The sequence below is a fragment of the Pseudorasbora parva genome, chromosome 6, assembly GCF_024679245.1.
Source record: "Pseudorasbora parva isolate DD20220531a chromosome 6, ASM2467924v1, whole genome shotgun sequence".
Classification (NCBI taxonomy): Eukaryota; Metazoa; Chordata; class Actinopteri; order Cypriniformes; family Gobionidae; genus Pseudorasbora; species Pseudorasbora parva.
This window is the reverse complement of record NC_090177.1, coordinates 14,967,785-14,995,652: the sequence shown is the minus strand read 5'-3', so window position 1 is coordinate 14,995,652 and position 27,868 is coordinate 14,967,785. Positions and strand designations below refer to the sequence as shown.

Here is a 27,868-nt window from a genome sequence, read left to right as displayed (position 1 = left end):
CGCCTCAGTCTAACACATCCGTTCCTCTATAGTCACTCTTTTTGCAGTATTCACACCTCTCTCCAGTATGTCTGTGAAGATGAATTAGGGCCGTTTTATGCTTGACTGCATGTCAGGCCTCACTGCTTTCCATACAGCTTATCTGGTCCTTTCTGCTCTGTGACTGCAGCTCGCTGCTGCTAAACAATGAGAGACCATGTGAAACCCTCATTCAGAAAGAATCAAAAGGGTGGCAGTCGAGAAAGTGTGGTTATGGGTTCACATCCCCATCTCGACAGCTTAGCCTGACTCTTCAAATGACTTGAACCGACCGCTTCGGTCATTTTGGGTCGAGTCCAGGTCCATTTGTTGCTAATATTTCAAGTGTCAGGCTGGTAAGAAGCTATTTAGAGTGAACGGTGACTCTGGAGGGCCATCCAATAGATCGCCACACCTGGGCCAAATCAGGCTCTCCGCACCTTGAGTGATGGTAACGAGTGCCACGCTCTTCCGTTTTTCTTTTTCCCATCTCTTTGCTGTCAACAAAATCTGAAAAATGCTTTTGTATACAGAGATAGGAAGGAATTAAGACGTGCACAGATCCAATGTTTGTGCAAAAGCCTGTCTGTAAGATGCACTCATCTGGTCGGTTTCAAAAGGTAGAACTGATGAAGGCTTCACTTTGGTTGAATGGAGTACAAGTAAACTGAATCATAAATGTCTTTTCATTTTATGATTACATTTTATGATTAGTTTGGGATGCAGTAAATCAGTTTAAGAACTGATCAGAATCAGTTTATCAGTGTATAAAAAAAAAGGTTTTATTAAAAGTCACAAGGTTTTTTACTTTGGTCATAATAAAAAATGTTTCTTGAGCAAATCAGCATATTTCTGAAAGATGATTTGACACTGAGTCTGGAGTAATGATTGTGAATATTCAGCTTTGCATTACAGGAATACATCCAAATATAAAATTTTAAATATTAATATTTGGCAGACTTTCATGTATCAAATACATACCACTTTAGTGAGCATAAGAGACGGCAATCTTTTGAATAGTGTATATACAGTCTTGTTCAAAATAATAGCAGTACAATGTGACTAACCAGAATAATCAAGGTTTTTCGTATCAAACAAGTTACCAGTAGGTTCAGTAGATTCTCAGAAAACAAATGAGACCCAGCATTCATGATATGCACGCTCTTAAGGCTGTGCAATTGGGCAATTAGTTGAAAGGGGTGTGTTCAAAAAAATAGCAGTGTGGCATTCAATCACTGAGGTCATCAATTTTGTGAAGAAACAGGTGTGAATCAGGTGGCCCCTATTTAAGGATGAAGCCAACACTTGTTGAACATGCATTTGAAAGCTGAGGAAAATGGGTCGTTCAAGACATTGTTCAGAAGAACAGCGTACTTTGATTAAAAAGTTGATTAGAGAGAGGAAAACCTATAAAGAGGTGCAAAAAATGATAGGCTGTTCAGCTAAAATGATCTCCAATGCCTTAAAATGGAGAGCAAAACCAGAGAGACGTGGAAGAAAACGGAAGACAACCATCAAAATGGATAGAAGAATAACCAGAATGGCAAAGGCTCAGCCAATGATCACCTCCAGGATGATCAAAGACAGTCTGGAGTTACCTGTAAGTACTGTGACAGTTAGAAGACGTCTGTGTGAAGCTAATCTATTTTCAAGAATCCCCCGCAAAGTCCCTCTGTTAAAAAAAAGGCATGTGCAGAAGAGGTTACAATTTGCCAAAGAACACATCAACTGGCCTAAAGAGAAATGGAGGAACATTTTGTGGACTGATGAGAGTAAAATTGTTCTTTTTGGGTCCAAGGGCCACAGGCAGTTTGTGAGACGACCCCCAAACTCTGAATTCAAGCCACAGTGCACAGTGAAGACAGTGAAGCATGGAGGTGCAAGCATCATGATATGGGCATGTTTCTCCTACTGTGGTGTTGGGCCTATTTATCGCATACCAGGGATCATGGATCAGTTTGCATATGTTAAAATACTTGAAGAGGTCATGTTGCCCTATGCTGAAGAGGACATGCCCTTGAAACGGTTGTTTCAACAAGACAATGACCCAAAACACACTAGTAAACGGGCAAAGTCTTGGTTCCAAACCAACAAAATTAATGTAATGGAGTGGCCAGCCCAATCTCCAGACCTTAATCCAATTGAGAACTTGTGGGGTGATATCAAAAATGCTGTTTCTGAAGCAAAACCAAGAAATGTGAATGAATTGTGGAATGTTGTTAAAGAATCACGGAGTGGAATAACAGCTGAGAGGTGCCACAAGTTGGTTGACTCCATGCCACACAGATGTCAAGCAGTTTTAATAAACTGTGGTCATACAACTAAATATTAGTTTAGTGATTCACAGGATTGCTAAATCCCAGAAAAAAAAAATGTTTGTACAAAATAGTTTTGAGTTTGTACAGTCAAAGGTAGACACTGCTATTTTTTTGAACACACCCCTTTCAACTAATTGCCCAATTGCACAGCCTTAAGAGCGTGCATATCATGAATGCTGGGTCTCATTTGTTTTCTGACAATCTACTGAACCTACTGGTAACTTGTTTGCCACGTAGCAATAAAAAATATACTAAAAACCTTTATTATTCTGGTTAGTCACATTGTACTGCTATTATTTTGAACAAGACTGTATATAAAAAATAGATATTTTTTGTCTTGAAAGTATGTATGCATGCGCCGCAAATTAATAAATAAATAAATACATAAATAATAATAAAAAAATTTATTACATTTTTATTATATTCTTTTTTTTCCGTTTCCAGATAAAAATGTCGTCATCTTTAGATAAGATAAATTTACTTGAATACAAATGTCATAAAATATGAAAAGAAAATATAGGCAAATAAAAGCATCTTGAACTAAGTTTGAATTTAATGCAGTATTCTCTATCTAGTCTTAACTTTAAAGCCATTTTCAAACTGTGTAAACTATCTCGTTTTCAAGATGTTGAGATATTCTCTCTCTCTCTCTCTCTCTCTCTCTCTCTCTCTCTCTCTCTCTCTCTCTCTCTCTCTCTCTCTCTCTCTCTCCCTCCCTCCCTCTCGTCTTTATGGCACAATACATTTATCCATCTTTTCCACGCTGCCAGAGAAAAACCCCAGCTTTGCCCTGCTGTAAAGTGAAAATGTTAATGTAATTAAATCATTCATTTGGTTCAGTTTAATTAGCGCAGCGCTACTTTTAAGCTTAGCCGTGGCTAATCAGATTAGCATGAGGCTGAGACGGATGGATACGCTGTCGCCTTTGAAGTCCGGCGGCAGTCTCAAACACCCAGGCAACAGAACATTCGCCCAGTTCCATGAAGCTTCAGCGATCCGTGAAAAATCTGCCATCTTTCTCTTTACAATGGGAATTTAACATCTGTAATTCGCTAATTGCTAGCGGTGACTGAGGTGATACCTTTGTTTCATTCATCATCCAGTTTTAAATCTCTCTTCCTTGGCATTTCAGAAGCTCATTTGAACAATTTATATAAAAAAACATAGCTGAATAAAGTGAAATCAAAATTGACAATGTTTTTTATTATTTATAAAGTGTTTTTTTTTTTGTGTTAATGATTTATCTGCGTGCACACACACACACACACACACACACACACACACACACACACACACACACACACACACACACACACATATATATATATTTTTTTTTTCACATGCATTCACATAATCTTAAATCAAAATAACATCTTTTCCATATTGCAGCAACATCTCTTATTTCTCTGATGACGTGTTTACTGACAGGAGGGCGGGACAACCCGTCACTCACATAAGATCGACCAATAACAAACCACAGCCATCCAGTCAATTCCAGATGGACAAATCAAGTCCTGCCAGCTTTAAGTTTTGCAGATTGCATAATTAGCATTTAACTCATTTGTTCAATTTCAAGAATGCTTTTAGCTTCAAACAAAAGGCTACCATGGTACTATTTGGATGTGTACCATAGTATTCTTTGAAATACCTTGGAATATCATGCAAGTACTTTATTACATATGTAGTGCTTACATAGTAAAAAGTTGTGCTCATAATATAAACTCATTTCCCTGCTGAAAACAGATAAAACCAGCCTAAGCATGTGACCTGGTCTTCCAGCCTTTTCATTGCGGTTTACAAGGCTGGCTTTAGAGGGTTTTAATGCTTCCTTTAGACTTGGAGACCCACTTGGAGACCAACCAGCTAAAAGCAACTGAACACCGGATTGGCCAGCTATATCCATCTAAAACCAGCTAAGACCAGCAAAGTCTCAAATTGTCATGTTGAGTGCATTAAAATGATAAGCCACTCACAAGGTTTTGCATGGTTTTAGGACAGTAAAGGGGGGCATTTAGGCTCATCGTGAGATGTATGTGAAACTCACAACGGCAATATAAAATAAAAACAGTCACATTTAGTAAGTCTAATAAGCACAATAAACACTTTTCAGACAAGTATTACAGTTCATTAGCTCAACTGCAGATAGTTTATGGTTGCCAGGCAACTTGGCATGTTAATGAAGAATTCATCTGATGTGCGTTTGCAGGTTTTGTCCTCTGATCCGCTTGCTTATTTATCCCTCTCTTTATCTCTGTTTCTCTCGACAGCGCACCTGTACAAGTGTTACGCCATGCGGGACAGCTGTGGGATGTGTTTGAAAGCGGATCCCCGGTTCGACTGCGGCTGGTGTGTGCAGGAGAAGAAGTGTTCTTTGAGACAGGAGTGTGCTCCCCTAGAGAGCACCTGGATGCACCCCAGTGCAGGAAACAGTCGCTGTGCGCACCCCAAAATCAACAAGGTAGCACCCGTTCCCATTCTGTCACACCCCATTTAACACATTCACTATTTACAAGGCTGTCACAACTTTTAATTGTGTGAGTATTTAACAGGTGTTGTTTTTGCTGAGCAGTGTTGATAATGAAGGTTCATCAACGGTTCTTTGCATCTTAGGTTCAGAAAAGAAAATATCAAGTACATTTTGTTTACTGTATACGGTTTTCTGAGTAGCTCTGTGGTTCTTTTAAGGATTATTTTAGTGTTTAGAACCATGTAAAAATTGAAGTATCTGGTACACTCTAGAAGGTTTAGTTCACCCAAAAATAAATATTCTGTCATTAATTACTCACTCTCATGTCGTTCCAAACCCAAAAGACCTCAGTTCATCTGCAGAACACAAATGAAGATCTTTTTGATGAAATCTGATAGATTTCTGTCCCTCCATTGACAGCTATGCAACTACCAAAAAAAGTTCAGAAAGAGATAATAAAACTACTCCACATGAATTGAGCAGTTTAGTTCCACATTTTCTGGAGAGACAATTGCTTTATATGATTAACAGATTTAATATAAGCTTTTATTCAGATATAAACATTCCTCAAAACCCAAACATCTGTTGTGGTAAACTGAAGCTCAAGCGTGATGTGCGAGAACCAGTGAGGTTCATTCTTGTGTTACGCAGCACGTTTCAGCTCCATCAAGAACCAATCAGGTTTGTTCTCACTCATCAAACATGTTTTGTTGAGCTTCTGTTTATGTTCGCTGATCAATGATATGTTTATATGTCAATAAATTCAATTAAATCTGTTCATCATATAAACCATTCGTGTCTCTTCAGAAATGTGGACTAAACTGCTCAATTTATTGGATTAGTTTTACACTTTATGAACTTTTATATTTATGAACACTTTATAGTTTTCATCACTTTATGAACTTTTTGAAAAGTTATCGCACTGTAGGAATATTTTCAAAGTTCCCATTTTCAGAAGTAGCTGATTTTTGGCATGTTTGAGTACAGAAGCACCTTTTTGGAGGACTAAATTCGCGCCTACTTTAGAGTAGGGTCTAACCCAGCACAAAATGAACTATGTAAGTGTACATTGATTGGCCGACGCATGCCATGCGAAACACTATTTTGGACACAGTTTAAACCCCTCATTTTTACTCTTTCAATCGCTTAACAATGCTCTATATTCATTATCATAAAACTCACAAAACCCAACAAAAACACAGCTCCGATCATGGTGTCCTCCATTCTCCAGTTGTTGATGTTGTTGAATGGCACGCTTAAAGGGTTAGTTCACCCAAAAATGAAAATTCTGTCATTAATTACTTCCCCTAATGTCGTTCGACACCCGTAAGACCTCCGTTCATCTTCAAACACAAATGAAGATATTTTTGTTGAAATCCGATGGCTCAGACAGGCCTTCATTGACACCAATGTCATTTTCTCTCTCAAGACCCATAAAGGCACTAAAGACGGCGTTACAAAGTCCATCTCACTACAGTGGCTCTACAATCATTTTATGAAGCGATGAGAATAGTTTATGTGCGCAAAAAAACTAAATGACAACATATAATGATGGGCTGATTTCTAAACAAAGTTTTGAACCGTTATGAATCAGCGTATTGATTCATGATTCGGGTCTTGTGTCAAACGGCTGAAATCACGTGACATTGGCGATACAAATCCTGAATTGGTACACTGATTCATAACGGTTCAAAACTTTATTTTGAAATCTTCCCATCACTATACAAGTCGTTATTTAGTTGTTGTTTTTTTGCTCACAAAAACTATTCTCATCGCTTCATAAAGTGATTGTAGAGCCACTGTAGTGAGATGGACTTTGTAACGCCGTCTTTAGTGCCTTTATGGGTCTTGAGAGAGGAAATGACATTGGTGTCAATGAAGGCCTGTCTGAGCCATCGGATTTCAACAAAAATATCTTCATTTGTGTTCTGAAGATGAACGGAGGTCTTACGGGTGTCAAATGACATGAGGGTGAGTAATTAATGAGAGAATTTTCATTTTTGGGTGAACTAACCCTTTAAATGACGTCGCTGTAGGCCGGCTTTTAAAACGTTCTGTCATCGTAACAACAAAGAGTGGTGAGCAATGGAGTGCAGCAGAGCAGCATCAAGAATATCAAAAAATTTGGCCATTTCTAATTATTGTCAGGGGCCTGTCCCCCTCAATGCCTATAGTGGGTACGGCTCTGACTGACTTCCTATAACTACCCAGTGCAAGAGCCCTATCGAAGAACCTTTGTTGGTTTCCTAAGGAAGCTTTCAATGAGCAGTTCCTAAAAGAACCAGTTTTTTCTTAGTGTGAAGAGTGTATTAAAATTCCATAGAACAATTTCCACAATAAAGAGCCTTTTGTGGAATGGAATCTTTTGTAGCTATTATGTCTTTATATTTATTAGAAGGGATTTTAATGAATATTTGTCGTTTCCCACTTCGCATCTCATCATAAATGTGCGTTCAGAGAAGCCATATGTTTATTTCCTGTATGCTAACGATGGCAATGCTGTACTGTTTTTCAGTTTCTATGACACTAACACTTAATCTATGAAAGAAAAAACAATAGACCTCCATCTTACATTTTCCACAAAGGCTGTGCCAAACAAATCTCTCTCTTATTGCCGTGCAGCGGTGGATTGATGCTAATATACTGCGGTGTGCCAGTGTTGGCAGCTGGCAGTCTGAGAGACAGCGGTGTCTCTCAGTAAGATTAGCCCCTGATACTGGGTAATTGCCAGTGGCACAGTTGCTAATCCGTTAGCTCATGCCTGTCTCTCTGCTTACTTATCACTCTATAACCAGAGCTGAAAGCTTGAATGGCGGGAGAAACAGAAAAGGAAGAGGTGCAGACAAAGAAAAGGAACGGCGAATGCTTGTTTTTAGCTCACATGGCATCAGCTGACCAATTGGACCAGTTTGAACGCTCTTGTGATGACCGAAGTCCCAGCATTAAACCTACAGCAAGTCTTCTGAAGTCTTACAATAGCTTTGTGTGAAGAACAGAGTAAATTGAAGTTGATATTGAAAGATGTTCCCCTATCAAATCAAATATAGTGCCATTAGTCGCATGACGTCAGGCATTGTATGCTCTACTGTCTCTTGACCAAAAGTGTGATGTTTTGATCGGCATTTTAAGAGCTAGTGGACAGAAATAAGCTCTGAAGGATGGAAGTATGCTAAATGTGCTACAAAACTCTGTAAAACAGGCTGTACCTCCTTCACATGCTCATTTTTGGACATTTGTTGTACAGCTCTGATGTTATTAGAGAGACTACATGAGGGAAGTTAACCGGGTCCAAAATAAACACTTGCCAAATGTGAGTAAAATTGTCTTTAGTGATTAAATAAAAGGGAGTTAGTCGCCAGTTGGCCCAGTATTAGGCACAGTAGCAATACATGGTTTAAATCAAATTGTGAGAATAATAATTTGATATTTAGCAATGCAAATCAAACTGTTTACTAAAAACTGTACAATCATTAGTTTACTTAGCAAACGAATGTTGTTGTTTTTTCTCGAGAAATTACACATCCATGAAAATATATATTACTATTGTTTTATTCTTATTTTGAATTAGCTTTTTATTTTTGTTTATTTATTAGTAATTGTATGTGCTTTTGATGTTTTTCTTAGATTTAGTTTTTTAAGAATGTTTCTAAATATTAAAACATATATTTTATTTAAATTTTAGTTTGTTTTATTTCAGTTAATTAAAACTTATATATATCCCCCCCCAAAAAAAATGTTTTAGCTTTTAATTATATATATATATATATATATATATATATATATATATATATATATATATATATATATATATATATATATATTTATTTCATTTCATTTCAGCTTTATTATTTAAATATATATTTATGTTCCATAAAATTTCTTAACACAAGTAGCATTATGCTACGCCTATATATTGTATCCTTTTCTTGCAGTTTATCCATTCTTACCACACTTGTTCCCTCATTTCTCCTTTGTTCATTCCAGAGGTATGTGACTTAGTATATTAGCTGGTGGATAAGCTTCTAATTTCATTTGGAATAGAGTATTTAAACTGGGATTTTCTGTCGCTGTCTCTTCATAGAGACCCCTGGGTATGAGTAGTAATTGAATTTGCTTTATGTCTGTCATATTGTCTGCTGTTTTGCGTGTCTGTTGAAGCAGTCTACTGACGTCAAAGTTGGGCCAAAGAGGACTATAGTACCTGGAGAGAGCTAGCCGTTAGCATTCCCATTCATCTCAGTGGCAGCTGCGCACAAGTTTTGCGACATGCTGGGTGGAAAGACCTCCTTAAACTGCTCCTTACTCTTGTTTTTCCCAAAATGCACCTCTTAACTTCAGCATCAATATCGCATTAACTTGCTCAGAGTGTAGATTTTCTCCATTTCTAATTACACCAGAGGAAAGCACACCTAACCGGGGCAACAGCAAGGTTTGTTATGGCGAACTTTCTTTTCTTTATCTTGGATTCTTTCTCTCTTTCTCTCTCACACACACACATACACACACCCTTATCACGCCTCTGTCAACAGTAAGCTGCTCTGATAAGGTTTGACACTGAAATATGTAAAATATACACGCTGTTCTGCCTTGTTTTCATGCAGCGAGATGTAGACAGGGAATGAGAGGCTGTAGATAGAAGTAAAGCACCTGATTGGATGATTCAGATTCAATTCTCTTCATGTAGGTAACAAATAAAAATAGTCTTAAGCCTCGCTTTCCTTTAGGGAGACGGACTTCTGCTGCCGCCCATCCAAGTCTGCTTTTGATTGGACGCCACCAAGCTACATGTAAAACAACCCCTCTGAAACCAATTACAGACCACTTTTCCCTCCTTGTTTCGTTATGCTGTATTCGTTATTGGCATCACTCTGTACAAAAAGCCAATTTTTGACTCTATGGTCTATACGAGGCTCTAAGATTGGCTTAGGGGGAGAGGGATTTGAGAACATATGCTACAAACTAGCAATATTTGATGGGAAAATAGGGAAAAAAGGAAGCAAATTAGGGCCCCGGAAAACCACATAACTGAAGCGACAGATATGGCAGAACTTTGATGCATTTTTCTATTCTTCAGCAGATTGGTGGAGGCTCTATAAATAGGAGGTTTTCTGGGTGAAATCCCAAGTGAAGCTGTTGTACCCGTAAGCAAAGACACTTAACCTCAATTACATCAGGAAGCATGCAGCCTCAGACGTACAGAGAGGGGGTGCCAGACAGAACTGTGTTACGTATTTGAGAGCTGCAAGTTGATGTTTCTTTCTACCAGTAATTTCATACTGTAATTTGTCGCCAACCGTGTTTTTTAAGTTACCCATGCTGCATTTCTGTGTTGGCCAAAAGATGAAAGACCACCTTGCTGATGAAGATCAGGGAAAGCCCGACAAACCGAAAGACGGTAGACAAACGCAACATCAGGAAAGCGTTGCACCTCACACACCGTGCAGGTGGCTTGTGGGCGGATGGGATCTGGAAGACGGGGGTCTTCAGACAGCCCAATCTGCCCCTATTCTTTTCACCCTCCGTCTTCTCTGAGTCCTCCCACTCTCCTTCCATTGTCGTCCTCCCACCCATTGGCTGGGGGTAGGGGGAACATGACACACAAACAGTAAAAATCTCGCCACTGGAAATCGACAGGAGGCTTCATGCATTCTGGTGCACTTTAATCTCAGTAATTGCATATATTTTTTGAAATGTATCGTTACCCAGAGCTGATAATGAAGGGAGATTTACTTAACTGTGTATAATTTAACAAGGTCCTGGGGGAGAACGTGTGTGTATATTAGTGTTCTCCCACTTGTGTTGAGAGATATTATTTTTATCTATCATTTCGCTCTAAGGCTGATTTAATTAGAAACGTATAAATTGTTTTTTGAACATAATAAAAGACATCTAATGTAGGTTAATTTTAGTGGAATCCCGTGCGACAGTCTTCAGTCCAAATGATGTGATTTCCAGGTCAGGACTAGATGTTTTACAGTGTGTGCTCTATCAATACAGCTTGCATCTATTTTGCTACTCAGGCTGTTGCGTTGACAGTACGGTGCCGCCTGAGGCATTATAACTGTACTGACCAGTCCCTGGGGTTACTTTAGATTTGCATGGCTAGACTTGCATAAAGTCTGGTCCACATTTTGGCTTGTTTTGATCGATGTGTGATGCAACCATCAACCGTTTGTTTTGGGTGCTGTTTAGGGAATTTGGAGAATCCGGTGAAAAGTTCTTCCTCATACTGGAAGTGCTCATTATCAGTGCCTTGTTCCCTGACTTGTTCCAGGCATTAGGACATGGCATGAAGTCAGCCAAACCGATTAGAACTGGCCAGCTCTTGCCAGTAATGTATGTAATAGAGATGTACAACATTGATAATTGTTGAACTGAAAATGCATTTTAAATTCCAATTCAGCTCAAGTGAATTGAATTTAAGGTTGCAAACTGGATGCAGAAGTGCAATTCAAATTTGAATGCAAAGATGTAGAGTTAACAATTAAAAATGCTAAGACAGTCATTTACCTATTGTTTCAAGGTGAATGTTGGTTTGACAGACTGAAGCAAAAAGTATAAAAAAATCAAGATGATGGATGGATGGATGATAACTAATAACAAGGTAACACTTGGGTTCATTTCTCACTATTTACTAGTTATCATTAGCATGCATATTACTAGGCTATTGTCTGTTTACTAGGATTTATAAAACTCATATTCTTCATTCTTATTGTACATCCCTTAATCCAAACCAATACTTAAACTGAAACGGTACACAAATGTCCTTGCTAACTATCCGGTTGTTAAGGCTGACGTCACGCGGCAGCGATTCCGGGTCCAAACGCTCTATCTTATACCACAAGAAAAGCTACAAACGGTGCTAATATACACACACAATGTGGTGTGATACTACAAAAAAAAGCTATAATCATAACCTTTTTCTCCATACCAAAATTCTAGATGGCCAGACAGTGATTCATCTTTTTTAAATCGTTAAAATATTAATGTATGTGACGCTGTGAGCACAGAGACTGTTGTGTAGACTGTAAGTATTTAAAATGTTAAACTTTTTTAAACGTTTGATGTTTAATATGAATAAATCGCGCTCATAAACGGGCGTCAATGGCATTCTCAAGTGAAACGAGTTGAGGCTTGGACCCGGAAACAGCGTTCCTTACGTCACGACTTAACAAGCGGATTAATAAGCCATAAAATTTGTCGTAAAAGAGTTAATTGAGGCAAAAGTCTTACTAGTGAATATGTTCCCATACTAAAGTGTTCCCAATAACAATAATATATTTTATTTTATTTGGTTTGCTGTGGTCAGTTAAATCTGCTCGGTTTTATTTTATTTTACTTTTATTGACCAGCTGTGTTGAATTTCTTTCATAATTAATGTACATTTTGTTGAATTCTTCATCCCTTAATTACATTTCTACTTCAATTCTTCTCTTCTCAGTGAGGCTGAGACTAAATCCGAACTTTCCCATTTCACACTTGTTGAATGCACAGTTCCTATGCCATGTCATTTTACATATAGGGGTCCCTCAAGACTCTTTTCTAGGCCCACAGCATTTGTGGCAGTGATGCAGCCGAGGCCCGGCTCCAGGTTACCGGGGAGACCTTGCGGTCGGGAGATCAGGCGTACAGAGTACCTGTAATTACCTCATGATGGCTGTTATGGGGCGCCATCCTGCTGTTACCACTGCACATCATTCACCATATTTGTTTTGTCATGCCACACCTGTCCTCGTTACGGAGAATAATCCGGCTAAATAAATCATATTATCCCACTGCCTTGCACCATGCGGCTCTGAAGCGTGGATCCGGGAGCCTGGGTAATAAGTTTCAATTAGAGGATGGATGGAGGGGGGTTGGAGGGAGGTGTCTCGCCAAGCCCAGCATTAGGGGCTTCTGCTCCCCTGCGCCAAGGGGTGATTTGTCTCCATTAAAACGCAAGACGTCTGAGTTTGTGTTGGAACTCTGAGACTATAAGGAGCTACAGGGTTCAATGCCAAAACCTGTCCACTAAGCAGAGGACCATTATATGGTCTACAGATATCAGAATATCCAGACTTGACACTGTTCTTAATTCTGCATTTCGTGATCTTGCTGTCGGCTCTTCTGCTCATCAAGGCAAAAAGTCCAAAAAGAAAAACTGGTTTGTTATATTATAGTCTTTTAAATCCCCTGCTCCATCTCCAATCAAACTAATATCTCAATTTTTCTCATTTGACAGCTGTTTCCCGAGACCGGACCAAGGCAAGGCGGAACCAGGCTCACCATCACAGGAGAGAACCTGGGTCTACAATTCAGAGACATTATGACAGGCGTTCGGCTGGGAAAAGTACCCTGTGTTCCTATTGAAGAGGAATATGTTAGTGCGGAAAGGTGGGCAATACTTGCTGATTTTTTGCTTCTAATTTGTCCACAGACTTTCGTCAGTGTAGCGCCATATTTCATTGTTTAACAAGGATGTAAACAAGGCTGTGAGGTATAGAAATACAGTGCTTAATGTACCGTACTGTTGTTTACCATCATGAAAAATGTCAGTTGACAAAATCTCCATAAAACAGTTTTCAAAGTTTTAAGTTGTGCAAATTACCTCATCTAAGGCCTTTACACAGTGTGTGCCATTGTAAAGACGTCTATCCCTCACAGCCTTGTTTTCATCGGAAAAATATTCAATATGGCTTCTAAACTAATTCGGGTCTATAATGCAAATGTTTCATTGTACGATCTATCAAACTCAACCCACAAAGTGTGTTTTAATATGAATTAAGTAATAGTTCTGATTACTGATTATTCTTTCAGCAACTGATAAGTGTCTAGTAATTCCATTTAAGACATTTTACCATCTAAAAACTGCAGTGCAGAAAATGCAGGAAAGAAGTCTGCAGATTCAGTCTGGGTTGGCTCATAAATCAGAAACAGATTAATTATAGTAATAATATTTACTTGCGCTAGATCATATAAATCCATCCATTCACCTTCCTCCCCTTGAGGCCTTTGGTAAGTTAGCCCTGCTGTTAATCACAAACTCTAAAGAGGATTCCGACGTTTCGTTTTCTTCCGCAGGATTGTGTGTCTGCTGAATGACGCCACAGGATACCGTGTGCAGGAAGCCCAGGTGGAGGTGTGTGTGAGAGACTGCCTGGCCGACTACAGAGCCCTCTCACCCAGGGCATTCACCTTTGTGGTAAGCATCTAGGAGTCTGGAGACACCTAATCCTACAGATGCATTTAGATTGTGTTGCCTTTGGATAATGTAAATTATACAAATTGGATGCATGTAATACCAAACAAACATGTGTGCATACATGCACTACCATTCAAAAGTTTCAGTACTTTTAAAGAAATTAATACTTTTATTCATTTATATTAAATTGATATTGACATTAAACTGTGACAGTAAAATTGATTGTAAAGACATTCATAATGTTTTTGTACAAATTATTGTTTCGTTTGACTGTACACTACCATTCAAATGTTTGGTTTTGCTAAGATTCCTAATGGTTAAATTATGTGAAGTATCACATGCTCACTCAGTCTGTTTCATTTATGTAAGTGAGGATAGCTAAATAAAGTAAACTTTGACATATTATACCCCAAAATTCGTCATACAGTGGACTACCAGTAACATTGATAAAAATTATTCAGACACTTTGACCTGACCATGTTTTGCTGAAGTGTTGTTTCTTTAATTGCTAATGCGACCTTTTACACCAGACTGAACAAAATAAAGCATTGATTGGTAATTGGTTGACCTAAATTAGTGTTATCTCATTGTGTACTTAAATTTAACAGCTGACAGCTGATTGGTTGACTGTAATCCATTACACACCTTTCTTATTGTCTTACTATACAGCCTTTTTGGTGCCCTATTGCTTTTAAATGTGTTATAGAAATACATTTTGACTTGACTTTGTCTTTCTATCATAGATATCTGACATTATCAAGATGAATTTGCTCTGACACAGTTTGAGTTCTTGTCCTATTGTATTACCATTTTCAAAACTATTGCAAATAAACTGTGATAATGTGAGAAAATGTTGAAGGTGTCTGAATACATTTTGGTTTAACAATATCAGGACGGAATGAAGTTACATGCCAGAGTTGGTGGCCCTATACTTTAAACTAATAGTGTTTAAAATAAGATAACATGATAATCATATTATATCATTTTCCTCCTTAGACGCCATACTTCACGCGTGTCCAGCCTGCTCAAGGACCCCTCTCAGGAGGAACTATAATCACTATTGAAGGAAACCACCTCAACGCTGGCAGCTCTGTTGTGGTCAACATTGGGCGTCACCCTTGTCACTTTAAAAAGTGAGTACTGCTCTTCTATGTCTTTTAGCAGCTGTATGACACACTTCTGGCATGTTGATGGTGTCAAGTGGTATGAAGATGTATTGGGGACAATCACAGTGGCAAATCTGCCTAGAAAATATTCAAAATATAAATAATTATTCAGCTCATTTGGGTGATCCAAGTGCGAGTCAATTCTGTGACCTGTCTAATAAGGTGCAAAAGCCCCAAAATATAATTAAAAAAAAACATAATTGTCTGTTTGGCCGCCCTTCTCTCTGTCTTGTTATTGGTTTATCCCTCCATCTGTCTGGCTTTCTTTCTAACTTTCTGTTTCTGTCTGTCTTCTAGTTTTTGTTTGTTTGTTTGACGCTTTTATGTGTTCCATAGGCTCTGTGCCAGTCGTTTTGATGGTTAGCCTGTTGGCTGTTTTGGTGTAGCATTTGCCAACATACAGTCTCCACTTGCTTGTTAATGTGGTCCTTTTTCTCTTATTCTCTCTGCTTTTTCGTCTGCCAAGTTGTCTCCCTCTGTCTTTATCTGTATCCTTCCAAAAAGCTGTCTTCCGGCTTCTCACCTTAGCACGTCCACCTGTCATTCCGTCAGTCAAAACGCCCAGGCCCATTTTTTTTTTTACCCCTCGGCATGTATCTACAGCATAAAGAGACACTTTGAAGGCAAGAACATCAGCCACGTAATGGCACAGGCGGTCCCGGTCGATTGTGCGCTTCCGTTTGTGGACGGGGACAGTGAATGAGTGTTCCTGCCGTCCGCCTGTCTATCTGTAGCACCAGACCGCTCTGCATTGCAGCGGAGAATAAAAGCATTGTCTCGCTGCCAAGTCTCAGACATGAGAGAAGGAGAGAATGAGGATTACCGCGGTTCTCGCTGACTGAGACGTCAGCCACACCTGCTCTCTGAGCCAGGGTTCACTTCAGAGAGAAGGTCCACATCATGTTATCCAATTGTGGGAGGTTGTTAAAGAGATAGTTCACTTAAAAATGAATATTCTTTCATCATTTTCTCACCCTCGCATAGTTCCAAACCTGTATGGCTACTGACACAAAAGGAGAACGAACATTCATGCTGCTCAATTTAGTACAATGAACGTGGATGGAGACCAGGGCCATTTATTCCACAAAAAGCTACAGTTTAAGAGATCGTTCACCTAAAAATGTAATTCTGTCATTTACTTTCTTAATGTGTTCTCCAGAACACAAATTATGATATTTTGAAGAATGCTGGGAACTAAGTAATATTGGAACCCGTTGATTTCCATTGTATGGACAAAAAACACACCACTCACACAGTCTTTTAAAGCTATAAAATAACATTGTATATGAGGAACAGACTGAAATTGGATTCTTTATTTGCTGAAATTCTTGTATTACAGCTGTAGTCCCCATTGCACTTTCATTGTGCGGAAAAGAGCAGCTTGGACATTTTGTAACACATCTACTTTTGTTAAATGAGCTTCAAAAGTCATGAGATCTTCATTTTCGGCTGCTTCTTTTTTGTGTGTCTTCCATTCATATTATACAGTGAATTCATATTCAAATTTATTCTACATGTCTGTAATCCAAATTACATATTTAAAATGCAAAATCTCCCAAAAAAATATCCCAAAGCAATGGTTGCATTTTGTCTGTATATTTTACCTTTGAGGAAATCTGTGGCTTATCCGCTCCACAACTCGCTCTCTTTGCACTCTTCCATCTTTTTTTTGTTTGTGACAACCACCTTGTCAAAATATGTGCAGTCTTCTGAGGATTTCTGTGGTGTGCATCTTGAAAAGCGTTCCCATGGCAACGTACTAAGGGGATGTGCATGGAGATTGCAGGCACGTCTCCAGTACAGGAGGAGAGAGAGAAGCAGACAGACAGAGAAAACAGACAGAAGTCTTTGAAACCCATATGGTTGTTAACACAAATGATGGAGCTTCATCAAACAAACTTAACTCTTACCGAGTAAAGAATCTGTGTCAAGATGAAATATGAATGCGATGACATGCTTTAACATCACATGCTCTGATGAGATCTAGTGATGAGAATTAGTAAACATTTCAGTTGCTTTAACTGTAATACGCTTCTGCGCTTTCTCCATGACTGTAGGCGGAGCTCTAAAGAGATTGTGTGTGTGACCCCGGCTGGCGTGAACCCGGGAAGTACTCCGGTTATGGTGGACATTGACTCTGCTGAGCTGAGGAACCCCGAGGTGAAGTTTAACTACACAGAGGACCCCACCGTGCTGAAGATAGACCCGGACTGGAGCATCGCTAGGTGGGCGACACAGCTGTTCACTGGCCCATCATCTCAGTTTGTGTTATTTGAGGATTTCAAATTGCAACATTGTGACTTCAGAATAGAACGGAAGCATGACAACAATGTTGATTTTATGGCACCATGGCCTAGTATGTGTCCTGACGGATTAAACGGTGGCAATCGTGCAGTCTCCTTTTCTTCTCACCATCTTAGAAATTAACACTTTCGTTTAGGGTCCAATTCTCACTATTAACTTGTTGCTTGTTAGCATGCATACCACTAAGATATTGTTTATTAGTATTTATAATAAGTAATAATATAATAATATAATAAGTATTTATATATATACGCATATATATATATATATATATATATATATATATATATATATATATATATATATATATATATATATATATATATATATATATATATATATATATATATATAATATGTATGTATATCTATATATTTATATAATTAAAAATGTAGTTGTATAGGCGGAGGGTGAACCAACTCCAGGATATATGTGTTCCCCTTTTAAGACACTTTTAAATATATTTCCTTGAAATAGGTTTAAGTTACGTCACTGCACAACCTACACATCCAAGCATAATTGCTACAGATATATAATTTGTTAATAAAGCTTCTGCGGTCACAAAACACTATTCATTTGGTAAAACTTTACAATAAGGTTTCATTTGTTAACATTGTGTAATGTATTAACTAACACTGAGCAATATTTGTTACTGTATTTGTTCATCTTTGTTAATGTTAGTTAATAAAATACAGACGTTCCTTGTTTGTTCATGTTAGTTAACAGAGAATTAAATAATGTTTTTGATTTCATCTTTTGATTTTAATAATGTATTAGTAAATGTTAAAATGAACATTAATAAAAGATGCTGTAGAAATGCTGCCGTTTATTATTAGTTCATGTTAACAATGAAACCTTATTGTAAAGTGTTAACATTCATTTTAACAGAAAAACAAGCATACTGTGTGTGGGATTTGGCATGGCAGAAAGCGCTCCCTTTGTAATAACTAAAAAGCTGTCACTTGTCTTAGTTCATCGCGATCTCGGGAAGTTCCGTTAAAATCAATGCAACTGACTGCACAATGAATCGGTTTACACTTCGTTTGTTATAATGAGAGGATTTGCGAGCGTGCAGACGTTTTTGTATTCGGTGCTAACTTAAAAACCTCTGATTGGTTCAGGAAATCAACAGCTTCGTTTGTGATTGACTACAATGTTCAACCATGCAAAAGCAAGTTGACGCTCACAAGAGCACAAACACTGGATCGTTTCCCAAATCGGTTTTGCCAATACACTATTACGATGGAGAAAACTGATCCTATACCAGTTGTAATCAGCAGCTTTCCCCTCTAAAAGTAATCAGAAGCATCAACAGGCAGTGGTTTGAGTGTGAAAATTCCACACCATTTTTATGTAAAAATGATAAATGCTAATTTAAAGAAAATAAATAATTAAATAGAAACTGTGTCATTTTGACACACACACACAAAAAAAGTATTGCACAAAATATTATACTTTTTCCAAACACTTATCTTTTATAGGTCACTCAGAACAGACAGTTCCGCCCCAAACTCACATCATCGGATTAGACTAGGGTTGCAAATTATGGAAGGTTTATTGGGTCTGATGCCAATTAACCAAAGCAAATGTTTTGTGGGTCTCAAATGTATATATTGCGGCCCAAAAATTGATGACGTAAATTAAAAAATTAGCACTTTCACTAAACACTAAAATGTTTGCTTCAAAACACAAACTCATGTGGTAGCCGAGGGTTTGAATGCTGCCCGCTTTGAGTCCCAGTTCCTTTGTCATCATTTTCGGTCATCTCTCAACTTTTAATAAAAATGGCCAAATTAAAAACATGGCGATTCCTTCTACCTTGCTGAAGGAAGTTGGAACAACAAAGAAGTAATACAAATCAATACCAAGCTATTTGTGTTACACTTTCCCTTGACACATGAGCAGAACTCATTAAGAGGTTGAAAAATGAGATTCTTGTAGACGTCTCTCCCTTCACGCCATCAGACTTCTGCACCTGTGAGCGGAGCTGCTGTCAGGTGATGTTTTCTGCAGCTTTCCAGGGAGGAGCAGCGATTTGCACTAAAGCATGCCCGGCCTGTCGGTGTCGAGGGTGAAATAAAAACAACAAGTCTATAGAAACACCATCAGCGGTGTCAGATGGGGCAGGCAGGATGGAGCACTTATCACCTGCATCTTCGCTTCTCCTGCGGGTTATAGAGCGAGCTCTTTAAAAGCCTGTAGATGAAAAGAAGCTCTCAACACTCCCCCCTCTCTACCTCTTTCTATCACTTACTTTCTTATTTACCTTTGTGTGGTGTCAGCAGTACGCTTTCTGAGAGCAAAAAGGTGAAAAATGTAAAACTATATAGCGAAGCTGTTGACTTTATGCACTTAGCATGTATCTTTGTCTAACAATTGTTCTTTTATATATATATATATATATATATATATATATATATATATATATATATATATATATATATATATATATATATATATATATATTTTACATTTAAAACAGTATTTTAATGATTTCTGGTCCAGGTTATAAAGCGCCTATACACTCACCTAAAGGATTATTAGGAACACCTGCTCAATTTCTTATTAATGCAATTATCTAATCAACCAATCACACTGCAACTGCTTCAATGCCTTTAGGAGTGTGGTCCTGGTCAAGACAATCTCCTGAACTCCAAACTGAAAATCAGAATGGGAAAGAAAGGTGATTTAAGCAATTTTAAGCGTGGCATGGTTGTTGGTGCCAGACGGGCCGGTATTTCACAATCTGCTCAGTTACTGGGATTTTCACGAACAACCATTTCTAGGGTTTACAAAGAATGGTGTGAAAAGGGAAAAACATCCAGTATGCGGCAGTCCTGTGGGCAAAAATGCCTTGTTGATGTTAGAGGTCAGAGGAGAATGGGCCGACTGATTCAAGCTGATAGAAGAGCAACTTTGACTGAAATAACCACTCGTTACAACCGAGGTATGCAGCAAAGCATTTGTGAAGCCACAACACGCACAACCTTGAGGCGGATGGGCTACAACAGCAGAAGACCCCACCGGGTACCACTCATCTCCACTACAAATAGGAAAAAGGGGCTACAATTTGCACAAGCTCACCAAAATTGGAAAGTTGAAGACTGGAAAAATGTTGCCTGGTCTGATGAGTCTCGATTTCTGTTGATATGCAGATGGTAGAGTCAGAATTTGGTGTAAACAGAATGAGAACATGGATCCATCATGCCTGGTTACCACTGTGCAGGCTGGTGGTGGCCACCGTGTGCCCATCCTCTGATGGCTACTTCCAGCAGGTAATGCACCATGTCACAAACCTCAAATCCTTTCAAGTTGGTTTCTTGGACATGACAATGAGTTCACTGTACTAAAATGGCCCCCACAGTCACCAGATCTCAACCCAATAGAGCATCTTTGGGATGTGGTGGAACGGGAGCTTCGTGCCCTGGATGTGCATCCCACAAATCTCCATCAACTGCAAGATGCTCTCCTATCACTGTGGGTCAACATTTCTAAAGAATGCTTTCAGCACCTTGTTGAATCAATGCCACGTAGAATTAAGGCAGTTCTGAAGGCGAAAGGGGGTCAAACACAGTATTAGTGTGGTATTCCTAATAGTCTTTTAGGTGAGTGTATATAACAGCTTTTTTTCTATAGTCACACAACACTCATACTCTTTGTGTGATTGTGTGTTCTGACGCTGACCCAGGCCGCTACAGTCAAGTGTGTTCTCTCTCCGTCAAGCCCTGCTATTATCCCGCAGGAGTGTGGTACCTTTCCCCCCTTCCATTTGCCTTTGAAAAACAAACACACACTTAAGGATCAAAGCAGGACCAGCAATGAGTGCACCTGTGCAGGAGTCACCCCTAGCTTGAACAGACATAACTGGAACCCAAAAGTTGTGGCACCAGAGCCTGTTAGTGTGTGCTGAAAGAGGCTGTATTGATTTGAGCTGAAATGCCCTTCAGGGCCACGGCACAGCAGGTGTCACAGAGGCAAACAGGCAGAGACATCAGCAGCGGTACGGTGTGAGACTCAAACTCACAGACCACCTATGTCAACAAGCTTGTGAACACAAGTGTTGATTTTTTCGGAAGATGTCGGTATAGGGAACCTTAGGCAAATTAGTATCATGAAACAATTTAGTGTTTAGAACAGCCACACACAAAAAAACAAGATCTAAAAAGCAAATAGCATCATCAAATACAGACAAATGCCAAGAGACCAGAAGTTAGGAGCAATATAAGATTTCACCTGTTTCCATATGGATGGACGGATGGACGGACGGACGGACAGATAGATAGATAAAACATGCAATTTCACCATTTGGGGCCATGGGTGACGCAACAACTGTTAGAACCCCATGTTTTCCCTCCACTTGTACCTGAGTTAAGAGGGATTCTCACTGAGGCAGACAATGGACTTAAGAAAGAGACTGAACGAACTTCACACATACAGTAAGCTGTGGATGAACAAACCCTGAACTGCAGGGTCAACACGTTTCCTTTTGAAACAGGAAGTTGGGACAGGAAGCCAGTAGCATCTAGTTTACAAGACTGGCAAAATTGCACTTAAAGGGTCACACTATAATAATAATCACACTATACTGTCCATGTCCAGAAAGGGAATAAAAACATCATCAAAGTAGTCCATATGTGACATCAGTTAGTTCATTAGAATCTCTTGAAGCATCGAAAATACATTTTGGTTCCAAAAATAACTAAATAAAGAAAAACGATGACTTTAATCAGCATTGTTTGGTTTCAATCCGCGTTTGTGATTGTGCACAAATCAGAACCTCGCGCGCACCAGATAACACGTCAGCAGCGTCACAGTCACTAATGCGGATTGAAAACAAACACGGAAGAGAAGACAATGTTGAATAAAGTCATAGTTTTTGTTATTTTTGGACCAAAATGTATTTTCGATGAAGAGATTCTAATTAACTAACTGATGTCACATATGGACTACTTTGATGATGTTTTTATTCCCTTACTAGACATGGACAGTATAGTGTGTATACACTTACATACGCTCTCGGACTAAATATAAAATATCTTAAACTGTGTTCTGAAGATGAACGGAGGTCTTACGGGTGTGGAACGACATTAGGTTGAGTCATTAATGACATCAATTTCATTTTTGGGTGAACTAACCCTTTTAAATACCACTTTTACAATTCATGTATTTGTTTGTGTCTAACTGATGGTTGAGAAAAGAAATAAAGCGATCATTTGCTAATATTTATGAGAGGAACATTCTCAGTCCAGATGTTGATTTTCACCTAAATAAAATCTCTCATTTAAAAATACATTAGTATATTTGGTCTTTTTTACAGAAACGAAAGACTTTAAATGAGTACAGAAGTGCACTGGCATATGGTTAGCCTTTAAGCTAACAGCCACTGACTGAAAACTATAAAACTCTAGTTTTGATTCAATGGGCTCTGAATATCCGCATTACCTAATCTCAGCCTCGGTGCCGCATATGTAGAGGTAGAATGTCTTTAAACTCCCGGCTCTTCACGAAAATCCTTTTTGTGTCTCATCGCCAAAAGTGATTATGGGATATATTACCTCTGCTCTGTTTTACTCCCCTTTGGGATGAAAAGCTTGATAGACTGATATTTCTTCAGATTTCAAGGCCAAGTGTTGAGCTAGACTCTATGATTGGGTTATTGTGTGAGATCTGTACCCATCATGTCTCGATGATGACTTCCTGTTTCTCTTCCCAGCGGTGGGACTTTGCTGACGATCAGCGGCACCAACCTGGCCACCATTAAAGAACCCAAGATCCGCGCCAAGTATGGTTCTGCCGAGTCTTTCCATGTGAGTATCCTTCTTTTCCCTGTCCTTTCATGACATTTCATCCTTCCACACCTCTAGCCATACCACTCAAAGGAAACCATCTAAATGTTCATGTCACAAAAAGCTCCCAAATGTTCTCCTGACGCTGTTCTTGCGTACAGGACTCTGTAAAAGAGGCACACAATCCTAACCCACATTTTTATTTTAGGAAAGATCACAGAAATATCTCTCTGTAAATCCGTTTCTTTTTCCACATAATTGACCCCTGATCAGTTTAAATGACCCCTGTGTTTCTCAACAGGACATTAACAAAATGTCTCATGCAGTATTATAATTATCTGACATGGCTTCTGCTGTAACCATACATCATTTTTACCCATTTAATAAGTAGGGTTATTAACATTGTACATGTGTTTATATGTATGTTGTATCGCTCTCAGGCGATTAAAATGTATAATCGAATGAATCACTCATCAAAGATCTTTTGAAGTCATTATCGTGTTAAATAGGAGAAGCATCAAATAGACATTACAAAAAGTAGAAATAAATATTATATTTCATTAAACATAGAATTTATCACACTTAAACGTTTAGGCTACAATGGCCATGATGGTGAGTAAAGATAACAGAATTTCCATTAAACCTATCAGCATTTCTTAAAAAAAGTTGCCAGCCACCGTCAATGTTTTTGAACATTTTCACCCAAATTGAATAGCCCATAGAATATTTTGTTTTATGAATATCTGAGTATGCAAAATAGCAGAAGAAAGGGCTGACCCTCTTCTTTTAAACAGTTTTTTATTATTATTCTAGCTTCTTGCATTCCTTTTTTATCAACACTTGAAAATGGGTAAGTTTCATTAAAAAATTAAAAAATAACATTTTGAACAAAAAGCTGAGAAAATTACATTTTTGTGAAAGACTGTTTCCAGATCAGTTTCAGAGTGATGATCAAACACAGATGGAGTAGATCAAGTACATAAACACCCCTAATTCTTGAACAGTCCTGCAGCTCGTCTTGGCTCCACATTTCATTCACTAACATTAGGCAGTTTTGATTCGTATGATGTTTAATGTTGATGATCACGTTATTTTTCATATGCATAGTATTACATATGATTGCTTGTTTTACTCATTCTTACTCGCATGTGTTTTGATCAGGAGATTCAGTAATCATTCAGAAGATGCGTAATAGTGCCCCCTAGCATCTAACAGTGAAAACATGAAAACTAAGAAAACTCAGTATTTGGCCTGGATGTGTTTTCTCATAAATAACAGAAAGTTCTGTGTTTGGCGGGGAAAGAGTTAATGGTATTTTTATTAAAATGGAATATGAAATATTTAAAAATATATATATAAATAATACCCTAAATAAGAAACCAAAAGTGCCAGTAAGTGTCTAAATGAATACGTCATTGAGTCATTCGTTCATTTGATTCGTTCAAACGGTTGATTCATTCAGGAGATAAGTAAATGACTCTCTTTATGAATGGGTCATTGAATCATCAACTCCACCTATTTGTTCATAATGTGAATTTATTCAGAAACTGCTGTGTTACTTGGAGACGCACAATCGGCTTTGACAGCCCTAAAAATAAATGTAGTTTCGAAAAGTTTTTAAAGTTTTGTCTCTCTGTTTTCCAATTCTACTCAGAACTGCACAGTTTTCAACAACTCAGTTATGGTCTGTCTGGCTCCGTCGGTGGCTGATTCAGAGAGAGGCTTTGCAGAGACTGGCAGCGGACCGGATGAGATCGGCTTCTACATGGATAACGTCCATGCTCTTGTGGTCGTCAACGAGAGCTTTAGCTACTACCCAGACCCCGTCTTCGAACCCCTCAGTCCCACAGGCATTCTGGAGCTCAAACCAACATCTCCCCTCATCCTAAAGGTATAAGTCGCTCGCTTCAAGTGGCTGATGGATTTGTGGGTATTGATGTGAGGTTTATGTGGCCAATTTGAGTTTGAGTCATTCGCTGATCATGTTCCCTCTTCTTCTGCACACATCTGTCCTGTCTACTGAATCAGTAAATTAAAGTACACTGCAAAATAGCTAATAACTTAAAAAAAAGATCCTTTCGTATAGTTTTTATGTCTGGTCCATACATATAAGTTCCTTCATGCCTTTGTGTATAAACTTAAAATGCTGATCACAGACACCGGCTGGTTTCTCCTGTAATGAAAGCTTCTCTTTTCTTTAAACCAGGTGAGAGCCGAAGCATGTCGGGTGATATTTCTTTGTTAAATGGAAATTTATTAACGAAACCTTTTTACTTAATGCCCGAACCCCCGCCTGGCTTATTGGGGGGAGAGAAAACAACCCGGTGCATTAGTAAAGCGAAGGAAAATGCGAAAATGCAATTTGGTGAAATAATCAGGGATATTCTGGAGATGCATCACATTCTCCACGCAATTAATTTCTCATCTAATTTGATCTGGGGTTGGCGGCGCGGATGAGATGAGAGGGGGAGAGGGAACGGAATTTGCATTAAAGAGCATCGTGCCGTGGCCTCACTGAACCCTTAGGATGGGGGGATGTTGGTGCTTTGCTGTTGTTCATCAACATTTCTCTTTCCTGTCCTGTCTGTCCATGTGGCCGCAGAGCATTCCGTCCTTTATTTTCCTTACTGTTTATCTCTATTGAGGAGATCAGTCACAGGATATGTTCATATCTGTTCAAGCCTCTGGGGTTTTCTTTGCTTTTTTAAAATCAATATCTACATGACCTTTACGCGTCCAAGGTTGTGTGATGCTAAATTTATTTCAGACAAAAAGAGACCATTACTATTATCTTGAAAACCCATTCCGGCTCTTTAAAAGATATTTTCACTGTTGCCAACACACAACAAATACATAATATATATATATATATATATATATATATATATATATATATATATATATATATATATATATATATATATATATATATATATATATATATATATATATATATATATATATATATTATTATTTATTTATTTTTGTATATATATTTTTTGATATTTGATATTTTTATTATTTTTAGTTTGATTATTTATTTTTTATTTGATATATATAAAATCAAACAAAATAAAAATAATAAATATATAAATGTCAAAACATATATATATATATATACAAAAACAAATAAATTATATATATATATATATATATATACACACACACACACACACACACACACACACACATATATATATATATATATATATATATATATATATATATATATATATATATATATATATATATATATATATATATATATATATATATATATATATATATATATATATATATATATAAATTCATATTTTTGCATACATAATATATAAAAAATATATTATATAGTAATATTCAAATCCGAATATATTTTGTTTTCCTTACAAAGATAATTTGCAATAATAGTTTTTGATGAACATGTTATATTTGTATAATATTTGCGCAGTTGATGCGTTTAACGTGAACATAAAAGCAATGCATGTTAGTTGTATTGTATTGTTTCTTTTAATATCTGATTATATTTTTTTCTGTTTATCATTACAGGGTCGTAATTTGATTCCTGCTGCTCCCGGTAACTCCAGACTTAACTACACTGTGTTTATCGGAGAGACGCCGTGCATTCTGACACTCTCTGAGTCCCAGTTGCTTTGCGAATGGCCCAACCTCACCGGCCAGCACAAAGTTACGGTATGTACTTAGATCCTCAAGTTCACATTAACCAAATGTCAAAAGATTGGAAATGACAACTGGCAGTCAGAACTGAACTTAACACCAACGGAATGCCCCGCTGAAGGAAAATGTCTTGAAAGGACACACTTTATCTTCTCGTAGCATGTCATTCGTTTTGATGGCTCTGAAAGCGAAATGCTCCAAGAAGAAAAATATTTACGCCTGTTTTCTGCATTGGTATTATTTTTTGCCACAAATGTCACATTGGATTCAGAGAAATTGTATGAAATATATGTTTGTACAAACGCTCTTTGAAAAATGCTGGTTCAAAAATAGACGTGTCTCTTTGTGTTGCCATCCTCGCGCGGCACTAAGGGGCGACGCGAGGCGAGGCCAGGGAGAGGCAGACACAGCTGTGCTCTGGTCCCATGTACAGTGACCTACTTATGGGCCGCCCTTGGTGCAATGCATCCCGTCTGGCAGCTCTCAGTGTGTATGATTTCTGTATCTTTTGGCCTCTATGTGAGAATTAGTCGTGTGTGTGTGTGTGTGTGTGTGTGTGTGTGTGTACACATGGGATCATGCGAGTCTGCCGGTCACACAGCTGTGCATTGACTGCTGTGACCCCTGTTAGAGAGTCTCTTTAGGAAATTTTGCATGGCGGGGATCTTTGACCCCATGCCTTCCCAGGAGTCCCTGCAGTTTTGCAGACAGCACACAATGCCTGCAGTGCAGTACATACAGTCACGTAATGTCTGCCTTGGAGTTCTCTTGTAGTTCTATCCCGCTTATTTATATATGCGCTGCTGGCTTTTTAATGTATTTCAACACCCCGAACCCGACGTAATGAATTTAAAGGGTTAGTTCACTCAAAAATGAAAATTGTCATGAATTACTTCCCCTAATGTCGTTCGACACCCGTAAGACCTCCGTTCATCTTCAGAACACAAATGAAG

The 27,868-nt window shown here is 38.2% G+C and overlaps 1 protein-coding gene across 1 annotated transcript in view; it reads left to right on the top strand.

The window, feature by feature from the left end:
- plxna1a (plexin A1a) overlaps positions 1-27,868 on the top strand; it is a 259,133-nt gene that overhangs the window by 190,478 nt on the left and 40,787 nt on the right. The window contains exons 13-21 of the mRNA XM_067445763.1: positions 1,068-1,098; positions 4,604-4,794; positions 13,025-13,176; positions 13,864-13,984; positions 14,981-15,117; positions 17,208-17,375; positions 23,168-23,261; positions 24,895-25,131; positions 26,787-26,930. Of these exons, the coding sequence (XP_067301864.1) occupies positions 1,068-1,098; positions 4,604-4,794; positions 13,025-13,176; positions 13,864-13,984; positions 14,981-15,117; positions 17,208-17,375; positions 23,168-23,261; positions 24,895-25,131; positions 26,787-26,930 (1,275 nt within the window). The remainder of the gene's footprint in view (positions 1-1,067; positions 1,099-4,603; positions 4,795-13,024; positions 13,177-13,863; positions 13,985-14,980; positions 15,118-17,207; positions 17,376-23,167; positions 23,262-24,894; positions 25,132-26,786; positions 26,931-27,868) is intronic.